The 12402-nt window shown below is 40.2% G+C and overlaps 1 protein-coding gene across 13 annotated transcripts in view; it reads right to left on the reverse strand.

Annotated features, from left to right (window-relative positions):
- Positions 1 to 12402, reverse strand: part of LTBP1 (latent transforming growth factor beta binding protein 1) — a 242920-nt gene that overhangs the window by 12988 nt on the left and 217530 nt on the right. For all 13 annotated transcript variants that reach the window (XM_044451089.1, XM_044451347.1, XM_044451264.1 and 10 more), the window contains 3 exons: positions 11602 to 11730; positions 7708 to 7848; positions 6334 to 6507 (listed from right to left, as the gene is read on the reverse strand). In XM_044451089.1, the coding sequence (XP_044307024.1) occupies positions 6334 to 6507; positions 7708 to 7848; positions 11602 to 11730 (444 nt within the window). The remainder of the gene's footprint in view (positions 1 to 6333; positions 6508 to 7707; positions 7849 to 11601; positions 11731 to 12402) is intronic.

Raw genomic sequence — 12402 nt, forward strand, 5'->3', positions numbered from 1 at the left:
GGCCATGAAGTCCTGAGCCGCCCCGGTCAGTCCAGACTCGGCATGGAGATTGAAGTCCCCCAGGACCAACATCCTGGGGCTCCTCAACACCAGGTCCGAGACGGTCTCTGTCAGCTCAGATATCCTGGCTGCACCTTATGAGTGCTGTAGTCTAAAACTTTTGGAGGGAACCAGAATGCCTGCCTTGGCCTAAGGAGGCTTAATTGCCTGGGCAGATACTTCAGTTAGCAGCAGTCAAGGGAAAGCCGTCTCTCAAGGAAATGGGCCAACTCACTCAGCTGCTTCTGCTCCGTCTGCCTATCCTTAATGTGACTCTGTCCTCATAGTGGTATTCAATACAGAGCTGGTGCGAGATTTATAATTCTTTACACCACCAGCTCTGCCTTTGCTAAACTGAAGCAATATTACAGAAGGAACTGGCACGTGAAACTGTGTATGTGCCAGTTAGAGTTACATCCTCCACATGGCTGCATCCACATGGAAAATCTTCCACATGGGAAACTAACCTAGGAACTGTTTATAAAAGAAAGCTGTAGAAAAGGAATAGATGAAGAAAGCATATAGCTAACAGACATTCAGTGTATGAACACAGATTTATAGGTAAGTATAAAGTTGTCATAAGGATAACAGAAAAAAAAAATCCCCAATTTTGGAGGGATTTCCTAATTTTTTCTGCTTTTTTTCCTCCTCAAGCCCTCACAATTCTAGACATATAATAGTGCTTGCAAATGAGTGGCTGAAGTATTTGCTTAAACATTAGGGCCAAGTGACTAGTTAGCAGAATGGCCTGCTCTATGTCTTTGAAATTTCATACAAAAAACTTCTAAGAACTACTTCTACTATGTCTAGGCTACAACTTCATAGGCTTTTTGCCATACCCCTGAATGTCCAACCAAAGATCCTTTTATTAAGCAGACCCTCCTGAACATCATCAAGAAACAAAAGAGCCAAACTTGTCAAATCTTCAATAGTATTTCCAAACACAACAGTTTAATCACAGATTATAATACGGAAGTCTTGGGGAATGCCAAGAAAGCATTCATTTGCCTAATTACATCTTCCCAATCAGAGATCTTGGAAATCTATTATGTATTGTTTCAGCTGCGCTCTCAGGAAATTGTATCATCTTGGAACAAAAAGTCTGACAAGGTTTCTTCTTTTAAACACCATGGGTATCCTTTAGAGAGAGTAGGAACATGCTTCATGATACATCAGCCACCATCACTGCCACACTCTTTAAGTGACATTTTGAAGTGCCAACTGACATTGCTTAAAGGAGACAGTCCCCACTATTTCCATCAAACTATAATTCTGTTGAGGAAGTATTTTTTGAGTTTGCGCCTGAAATCTCACACTGTGTGTGTTCTATCGGTGTTTCTGCTAAGGCGGCATCTTGAGTGTCAGTGGGCAGTTCCCATCCTACATATTTATACACTACCAGAGCACATCTTAAGATGCATTCACATGCAAATCTTGAACAATCTTTTTACTTCTCACATTCTCTTGATGTGAAAGTGCATTTGATCTTATTGTGAAGTAGAAGCATCCCCCTCCTGACTTTTGTGATAACTGGTGTGCTTACCTACTAGTCAATCCCATAGGCATCAATCATCCTGATAAGATTTGATAATATTTATTGGCATCTTTACTTCTTTTATCCAGTGTCTCTGAAACATCCTGACTGAGAGCACACAAATGCAGAAAATTTTCACTGCTTCTGTTTAAGTCTCCTGGTAAGCACTAATCGATCAACAAACTGTGTTCGCCATCCAAACCCCTCATCTGATAGACACTTTGAAACACTGTTTTTATTCGGGTTTTAGAAGGCAACTGCTAATCACAGGATAAGATGTCACAGCAAACTATGGTCATCACTAAAAGGAAAAATGAAAAGCCACTCTCAAACAGGGAGGAAGGAGGAATGGGCAAGCCTATGGCTTATTTCAATCCACAGTTCAAATCATGGTTTGGAAGAATATTTGAGTTAAATCATCGACTGGGTTCAGACAACATGATAACCCATATTTAATCATGGGTTGCTGATGAAATTTGGGTTATCATGTTATCAGAACCCAGCTTTGTTAACAAGCCATGGCTTGTTTATTATCTTGCCAGGATTCAGGCAACACCTTAACCCACACTTAAGCAACAACTCACCTTTCAACAACAACACACACACAATCCATACTCAGTCCATGAGTGTCTATTATTGTGCTGTCTGAACCAGTGAATTTATATGTTTCAATTCTTGCAGGCAGCCCAGAAAAAAAGCAAAGTTTTTAGGTTAGCTTCAAAAGTAGGGGATTAATTTTAATGCTAGCTTTGGAAGAAACAGACAACAGTAACTTTGTCCAAAAGCCCAAGGTTTTCTTTTATGTGCATCATTTAGATTTCCAAGCAAAATAAAGTTTTGATTTAAAAATAAACTGGCTATCGTAGAAACAAAACAGTCTGGTAAAAGCAGAAATGTGTTGCTAAAGGCACAGACTGTATCATTATCTAAATATTCTGCTTTTCCTATTTCTGTAACCAAAGTTCCAGTAGTAAACCAGGCCCAGTCAATACATATATCTAAAATTCTAATACGAAGCAATTCCAGTTTCCCCAGACAGGACTTGAACCTATGGCCTTCTTCTTGAGAAGTGCGAAAGTTTCCTTTTGAGCCAACAACATCACTTTAAACACTAAACCCTGAAGACAGGGCAAATGATTCTTTCATAATTCAGCTTTGTTTTTCTTGGGAAAAGGTTCTCAAAATGGCAAATGGTTTTAAGGTATAGATGTTGGAACATAAGCTGATTACCTGATAAGCCTTCTCATTACTGCTTTCTAAATTATACAGGGAAAACAACATCAGGTGACTAAAAATAAAACAAAAGTATTAATTGCCTGGGATCAACTTGTGCTTCATAATTTAAAAGTGGGGAAAACTGTTCTCTCTGTATTAAAATATAAAGAAACACTACATATTATTTTTGAGGTGCATGTACTTTTGAGGTGCACGTAAATGTGATCTCATTACCTTACATACCAGAGACTTAGCACACTAGGGGCCATATATCATTCCTTAAAACAGACACCCAATGCCTGTTAAATACCAGACATATATAGGTGCTTAGGAATTAGGTGGTCTAGTGCCTGTAAAACATCCCCTAAGTTTACTGTGACTTAGATGCTGCAAGAAGTTCCAGCCAGAAGAAAGCCTGTGAATCGTTTTATAGATTCTGCACAAGGTGCAGGACACTAATATGCAGGATGGAAGCCATTAGACTGGGAGTAGGGGAAATAGTGCAACAGAGTATGTGAAACATAATTGTTTAATAGTGCTTCATGTATTTTGCCTCACTTATCTTCTGATGGATTCAGCAAGAGAAGATATTACCATTTCTATTTTACAGTCAGAGATCAAAATATGAACATTGCCAGGTAATCCACCAAAATCATAACTGAGATTGCACCAATTGGTCAAAGTCCACTGGTATAAAAACTAGACAGTAAAAAGTAGAGATATAATTATTTGCTTACACGATAAAAGAACTAGTTTTGAAGACAATGGGTGAGCTCACACAACATGGCAACCCACCTTTCAAATATGCTATGGGCACCATGCAGACAATTAGGCTCACTGTGCTTTGTCCCAGTTAGCTTAGGGGACTCCACAGCAGGATCTGTCTTGTCCTCACTGCCTGTTTGCCGTCCCCTTTGTGGCTACCACATGTTTTCCCCTCTTTCTGAAGTTTGCTTTTTATAGTCTCTGAATTAACAGGCAGTGACAAAGTGCCTTATTGGCATGTTAAAGTGGCTGTGCCTGGTTCACTGCCCATTTTAAAAATTCTTTTTGTAGTCAAGATTTTGCTGTTCTTATTTTTTTGCTATTTTTTCTAGGAAACTCCCTAGCCATTCCTGACAAACCATGAAGTTACCCTTTGGGGTTTGGAAATCCTGTTAACCCACTCTGAAAACAAAACCCGCTGAATGACCGAACAACAAGCCATGGGTTCTTAGACTGGCTTGTTCATGGAAAATGCTGCCAGGAAATTGTGCTAGGTTTCGATGTCCCAACAATGCAAGGTGAGTCATGCCACCTTGACCTGTGTCATGCCAACCAGGTCCATGTTTCTTTCGCCTTGTCCTTCTGTTGGCTTTTACTCTGTTTTCTTCTCATTCTGTTTTAAACTTAAGGGTTTTAAAATTATATTGTATTATTTTATGTTGTTATGTGGTTTTAGTTTTGTTTTCTGAATGCTCACACAGCTTCACCTACTGGACAGTAAAGTAATAAATAGGGTCCCTCCAGAATCCATGGACCACCTGTTCTGCTGGGCCCCAGTCCTGCAAAGTGAGCTAAGCTAAGAAGTCTGCAAACACTCACAAACCCTTGACTGCACAATCTACAAGCTTGCCCAGCAGCCATTCCTGTCAGCCAACCTTCTTCCCCTCTTGAATTTAGCACACTGGAATGGTGCTGCCCACACAGTGCATGGGCCTCGATTTCTGGCAAGTGCCCCATAAACCCTGGGTGGACTCACCAGAAACTCAGACTCTGCAAAGCAGTCTGGAGTCAAGGATGCCAAAACCAGGGAATCTGGTGGCTTTTCTGCCCAAAATGGAATCCTCACACATACCTAATAATAAATCACCTTTTTCACAGTTCATAATTAGTACATCGATTTGAATGTGCTGTCTCTAGCAATATGCCTTGCAGCAAACAAACTCATCTTGGCATGATTTTAAATGCTATGATGTGGTAGTTGGCAAATGCAGTTTGCAGCTCATTTTAAACAATAGAATCTAAGTGATCAATCCAAAATGTAAAACTCATAGGAGGCCATGAAGACATTTTTTCCAACAGAAAACTTAAGTATGAACTAAAGTTTTATTATGACTCCTGGAAATCTAAGCAGTGCTCCTGGAAATCTAAGCAGTCCCAATATTAAACCCAAAAGCCATGTGCACATCATATTTTTCTAGACATCATGTGTTTCTTTTATAACTGGGCCACCCTGGCAAAATATAGTGGAATCTGAAACATGGCTTGCTGGATCAGGTAGAGAGAAACTCACTTCATGTTGTTAAATAAATGCAGATGTCTAGAACTCTCTAAATTGGGATAGGTAACTTGGTGCCCTCCAGATGTCTTAGACTACAACTCCCATCACCCATCCATATGTCCAGGGTTCATGGGAATTGTAGAACTAAACATCCATGGGCACCAGGATGCCTACCTCAGTTCTACATTCTGCTCAGCTTTTTGACTGACTGACATACGTTTCACTCAATAGCCAGAGCTTTCTGTCATAGTTTTAGCAAATTTCACAAGCATGACTGAGTGAGAAAATTAAAGGGAGAAAGTAAATGTGTGAGTATATAATGTGTTGCAGAGCAGTACATCTTCAGGGCATTCTGTAGATATTCAATAGTGTTGCTGTGAAGAAAAACACTGAGTGCCCCTGTTCTACCATTAATCTCCACCACCCCACCCTCACCAGACACACAGAAGTCATAAAATGTATTTTTCACTCAGAGAAAATAGGTAATCAAATCAATATACATTTGCAGTTTCAGTGAGTCCATGGATATATTTAATTGTAAAAGAATAATTTGCAAGGAATTACTTACATTTGGTTGACATGAAAAGCCACACCCAGGCAGTAATATTCTGGAAATTCCCAGCGTGCATCACAATGGCTTATTTTGTCTATTCAAACCAGCCCAACGTGTTAAGTACACAGCATGCAGCTGAATATAAACTTAACTCTAGAGTTAAGTATGCACAACCCCAATTTGAATGTAGAGCACCATCTACTTGGAGAGGAAGATTGTCCCCTTCCCTCACTGAAATTCCTCCACCCCTCCCCCATTTCTAGGAGTTAAAGTGTGGGGAAAGCCTGCACTGACAATGGAGACCATTTTTCTTTAACTTCCATGCTGAGCTGGGAGAGATTTGGAGGATGATGGATGTGGTGGTGGTGGTGAGGAAAGGTTAATTCTTCCTTCTCAGACAGTGACTGTCCCAGTCTAAATCAGGGCCATGTGCACTTACCATAGTCTTAAAAGTAAAAAAAAAAATGTTCTCAATTTCACCTTATGGAAGTAACATAGTGTGTAGCTTGTCCCTCAGTATTTGGAGCAGATACAAGAAAATCAGATTTTCACATTAGCAACTGGAAAGACTATATCATTAGCATAATGTATGATTTAATCTCAGGACCTTCAAACTTTCTTGTGACCTGAGCTGTAATGACAAACCAACTATATTTGTTCTAGATACAGTTTTGAATTGCAGAAAGATTGCTAATGAAATATTCCTGAAGTCCAAAGAAGAAGCCTTACCTGAGTCCTTCATTGGGCACAGTGCACACTCCATGCCCCAAGCTTCGCCGTATAAACAGCAGCACTCAGTGTAAGTAGTTTGCTTTCCAACAAGAGGCCGGCTGCAAACAACACCATCGCTCAGATGTTGCCAGCAAAGATCCTGATGAAGATCTGTTTCTTCTTCAGTTTGTTCTGAAGCGATCAGTACAACAAAAGACATGTGATCAGCACACCATTCTCACAATTATTAAAAAATAAAATAAATCAATGCAACACAAACTACAAGGGACTTTGAATCTTACTTTCCTGAAAATAAATAAAATTTCCAATATTGTGCAAAACTATTGATAAAGAAAACCAATACATTCACAAGTTATTTAGTGTTTATCAAACAGCAGCCTTCTTGAAGCAGCACTCTATTCCATCCATGTACAACCTGCTGCCTTCCAAAAGTTTTGGACTACAATTCTCAATATTCTGACTATTACCCATGCTGGCTGGGGGTGATAGAGTTTCATGAAACATCTGGATAGCACCAGGCTTGGAAAGACTGTTGTATTCTGCCCTAAGTCCTGTTCTGGCTGATTCCAGATGCTTTTTGCTGAATGCTCGTGTTATCCCAGCAGCAGAGGAGCCTGGTCCTCATGTCAGTGTTAACGCAGCTGATGCTGCTATGAGAAGAGCCACGGCATGAGCTCCACCTGCGGCAGCTGGGCATCTTGCATTATCTACAATGGCAGGAACACCTTCGATTTCTATTTACTCCTTGAAACACACATACAAACCAGTGCATGTGCTAATAATAAATCTAAAAAGAAAGGGGGGGCATTCATCAAGGTAAGGTTCATACTGACATTGTCCCTCTAACATGACAGAGTGGGACAAATGTCGCCATAGTAGTTGATGGTGTTACATTCATATCATAAGAGTTCATGTACATATACTACACTTAATGAGGTTTCGGAAGAAAAGTAACTCAAATACAGGATTAATACCAAGTCTATACCACAATAATTGGCACTGTGTGCTGCAGAAAAAGTAAATGTAAATTCGAGAACTTGTGCGATTAAACTGCATCAGCACTGGAAACCACATCAGTGTGGAGTTACAGATTCCTACCACAATGGCCCATGCTGAAAATTTGTAAAACATGCACTGTTTGCCTTCAAGAACAGAGAAGGACCTGTCCAGCACTCCTCCTCCTCACCCCATCCCTGACAGATCTATGCTAGCCCCAGAGCCACTAAACTGAATTAGGGGCAAAACAGCAAAGCATGATGATTATGACCCAAGATACTCTTAGAAAGAAGTGAAAAGAACTTGAGAGTTGCTAGGGAGCATACAGTTGCTTTTGAAACTCTTGAGTGCAGTAATGCATGTAGTAAGGCATACCACTAGATTCAGCTGGTCTAATGCAGCGCTTTTCTGTAGAATCTAGAACCATTGGGTGGGTGCAGAAACAACTGTAAGATCCTTCAGTGTTGATACAAAGGCCATCTATGCAGCTGTTGGGGTCCTGACATTCATCTGTATCTGTTCAAAAGCAAATGAAAAAAAAATCAAACAGATACCAGTTCCCACATGTTATCCTACATGATGTATTTGCACTGGCAAAAAGGGCCCATTCTGTTGTGCACTTTCTTTTTAATTAGTTCATATCTAAATCTGGATGATCAAAGGTATGTTTCTACATGTGCCTAAAAGAAGGAACTATTCAACAGTTAATGCCTTCCTTCTCCACATGCATCAACAAAAAGGAATACACAGTCGGATGCCTTCACACAAGACCAGAAAATTGCTGAATGCCACAGTATTATGTCTAGATTGGTCTCTACAGATTCCTGATTTATTGGCAAGCAGGCTTTGGAGAAATGGGCACGTGCATTCTTTCACTGGGCAATCCAAATAATACTAGACCAAAAGTTACCTGACCTTCACAAAAAGCAGAAACAAACTGACTATTTTTCAACTCTATCTCAGAAGCAACAGTGCAACTTTAAGGAAATAAGTGACTTTACATCAGGAAAGGAAAGTTACTTGAATCCAAGATGATTAACTCTCCTGCTGTGGTTTCCTTTCATTATGTTATTCCATATAGAATGGTTTTCTGTTTAAGCTGGAAAAAGTCAAGGCTGTGACTAGGAATAATTTTCAGTCAAATGGCAAAAAGTGAGTAAGTAGACAGTTCGGTAGACTAGCGGGACATTTTATGATAATCAAGACTGTGAAATTGCTATTCCATACTGCATATCAGCCCTGAGTGTGTGTGAAAGAGAGCGAGAGAGAGAGAGAGAGAGAGAGAGAGAGAGAGAGAGAGAGAGAGAGAGACAGACAGACAGACAGTGAGTTAGAGAGAAAATTTAAAATGCCCATTTCCTCAAATGGAATTTTTACAAATGGAAAAATGTATCAACCAGAGATGAGCCCAATAATGTACTCATAAATAAAGAGCGAGCCTGTGCACGGCTCTTCCAGGGACATTCGGGGTTTGGTAGAATAATAAATACATAACCAGCCAGAAACTAGTGATAAGCTGAATCCCTAAACAAATGGCATCCTACTTCAAATTGTGACAGTTACAACTTCTTGGCACGCTTGCCAAAATGTACTTGTCATAACTATGCTCTTGAGGGTTCTGCACAGACCTAAGGTTCAACTCAGGGTAGAGTCTTCAGATTCATATCAGGGAGGCACAGACATTGCTTTGGTTTTGGTGCCTGCTGAATTTTTTTTAAAATTTAAGCAAGTCTTCTCTGATTGACCAGCCATTATTTGATTGTTACAATTTGGTTTTAAATGCTTTAATTTGGTATTTCATTCTGATTTGTTATAAAGGTGCAATCCTATTGCCCTCATTGCAGATGCATAGAAGCCTCTGAACCCAGGGGTTTCCATGCACTCTATGGCCAGTATCAGGCACAGGGGTATAGATCTGTGATACACCTCAGGCCAGGTGTTCTCTAGATGCCTGTTTTCAGCCATCTAGATTTAGTGCTGAGGAAGAAAAGAAGCAATTAGTATCAGTGGACTCAGCTTCCTCCCCCTTATCCAGTATGCCCCTTCTGTCTTCCTCTGGGACCCAATTATGATTGGGGCAGGGTAGGGGAAGGGGGAAGCTGTCAGACAATGTTGCAAAGTCACAGGACTTCATCCTTAATTTGATATTTTGTTTTATTCTTCTTTGCTCAGGAATTCTGATTAGGATGAAATTTTGTAAATAAAAAATAAATAAGAAAGTCCAAAGAGCCTTTATCTTGGATCAGACCAAAGTCCTATTTAGTTTAGTGTCCTGTTTCTCACAGTGGTCAATTAGGCTTCTTTGGAAGCTTACAAGGAGGAAATGGAATGCAAACAGCTTGAAACTGTTGTTATTTCAAGTAGGATTAATGAAATGTGTTTGTGTACAGAGTGCAAATGAGTGAACCGTAGTGTCTCTCCTATTTTTATTTCCATAAATGGGATATGACCAATGAAAAGGCCCTCTCTCTTACAGCAGTTACCTTGCCTCATTTGGTAGGGACACCTGGAGGAAGGCCTCAGGTAATGATCTTAATGTATGGGTAGGTAAATATAAGAGATGTTTTTCATCAAACCATTTAGTGTTTTAAAAGTGAGAAGCAGCACTGTAAATTGGGGCTGGTACTGGCAGCCAGTACAGATGGAGATGTATGTACATAATACAATCTCAGTATTCTAGCCTCCTATTTTGTAATAACTGAAGTTTCTGCACTGTTTTCAAAGGCAGCGCCATGTGTAAAGCATTGCAATCATCTAAACAGTAGGTTACCAGAGACTGAACAACGGTCACAAGGCTATCTCTGTCCAGGTAGGGTTGCAGCTAGTATAGAAGCTAATAAAAGGCTCTCTGAGGTCAAATCCAATGCCAAATATCCCCCAGAGAGAATGACTGATCTAAGAGCACCCCCAAACTATGAGTCTGATGCTAGGGGTAATGTAATCCTCTCTTCTCTGAATGCCCCTTAACTGGACAATGAACCCATGATTATTTCTGTCTCCTTTGGAGCAGACCAGTAATTTCCCAACACTGCCTTCTGGTGTCAGCCATCCAAATAGGAGTAGAAACACTGTGATAGTGCCCCCAAATCCTGACTGAGGCAGTCTATCCTGAAGGATACAATGGCTGATGTATTTAAAGCCACTGAGGAGTCTGAAAAAACCAACAGGGTCACAATTCCCATCTCTCTTCTGCCACAGGTAATCCCACAGGGCAACCAAGGCAGTTTCCATTCTTAATCCAGGCCTGAATATATCTAGAAAATCAGTTATATCCAAGACAGGATAGAAGTAATCACAAAATGCTTGAACTCCTTGCCCAGAAAAGGGATGTTAGCAACTAGCATGTAATTGCTTCAATTTTCTGGATCTAAGTTAGGTTTCTTGAGGAGTGGCCTGATGAATGCTCCTTACTGGCATCTCCTCTTTCTCAAAGACAAATTTACAACTTTCTGGACCCTGCTGGTCATCCCCTCTCTTCTAGATGTAATAAGCCAAGAAAGACTAGGGTCAAAGATACAAGTGGTTGGACCAATATGTTCAAATACCCGTCCACATTCTCAGGTTTCAAAATGACTAGACTGGATGGAGTTCTGGTCCCCTCCACAATTGTACTAACTATGGAGCCTGAACTGTGAAAGATATGAGTGGCTTTATCTTCAAACTAGTATGCAACTGTGTTCCAGGCTGCTCTTTCTCCTCTGGATCAGACTGCAGCTGGTCCCTGACCACCCAGAAAAGCTCCATTGAGTAACACTGCAAAGGAAGTATATTTCCCCTGCTCTTTACACAATTTGTGTGTGCTTAAGCCCCAGATAGGGATTATGTGTGAAAAAATACACACTATTTTCTCTGTTTACTCCTTCCTTCACTTCCCTCTCCATTGCTTCCCCTTTGTTGAATTTTACTTGGGCCAGAGACCAATCCTCTTGTACTGTGCACATATTGAAGGTGCAATATCAACAAGAAGAAATATTAGTGTGACGTGAATGGTACACTGATGTGCTCAGAAGGAGCCAGCAACAGTTCTTGCACTCACAAATTCTTTCCAGCCATTGTAATCAAGGTAATTGCTGCAAGCCCATGTATTTTTCACATTGCTTTTCCAAGTAATCAGGCATAATTTGGAAAGATCGTATAGAGAAAACAAGCAGCCAGCTTGCGTGTTTGAATTATTCACTGGAGTTGGCAAGCATCAGACTCTTAATCTGTTCTCTTTTCCCAGTTCTGGTTGGCAATTCAAAGAGTAAGCAGAATAATTTTCATACTTACCAAAGCACTGGAGTTTTATAGGGTCATAGTATGTGCCTTGTTTGCAGTAACACTCATAGCCGGGCTGTGTGTTTAAACAGAAGCCATTCTTACATATTTCTTGGCCAAAAAGTTGACATTCATCAGCATCTACAGATAAATGATAATACATTGTTAGAAGTTCTTTTAGGCCATGTAGATGCAGTTTGAATTCTGAGCCTAGTTTTTCCTCCCCCTAGCCTGCCTTTGCACCAGAAAATGGTACTCAAGTTGGCTAACAAAATCCAGGACTTAATTAAACACTGCAGAACAACAAACAGACACCACTAACCAACTAAATCCTTCAACAACAGTCCAAGTTATATGCCAAAGTACGACCTGTTTAAGTTATCATATGGTGAGGCAGTAAAGGATACATATGTATTTATGAATCACCCACCTCTGATCTGAAAAGTGCCCCCATTTACAGGTACTGTGCTTGAAGCAATGTGATTCATTATGGTCTCTGTGTTTGATCTGTAGTGGTTGTTCCACACATGGGAATAATTATTGGGATGTTTCAGTCTTCATGCACATGTGAACTCACTGCTTTCTTCAAAGTAAGCTTTCAACTATAAGAGGTTATGTTCCCTTCCCTGTGAATTGACTGCAAAATTTTGCAGTTTAGAGCTTTTCTACACATGGCTGTTAATCTACTGTATTTACTTTAAGATGAGAACTGAGCACTACTTGAAGAATGTCTTTATTATTGTTCTTCCACTATATAACCTCTATGTGATGCTGAGCTATAGCAGAATAGCACAAGTATATAAGCAGAGAAAG

Source organism: Varanus komodoensis, unplaced genomic scaffold (assembly GCF_004798865.1).
Source record: "Varanus komodoensis strain SLA01 unplaced genomic scaffold, ASM479886v1 scaffold1, whole genome shotgun sequence".
Lineage (NCBI taxonomy): Eukaryota > Metazoa > Chordata > Lepidosauria > Squamata > Varanidae > Varanus > Varanus komodoensis.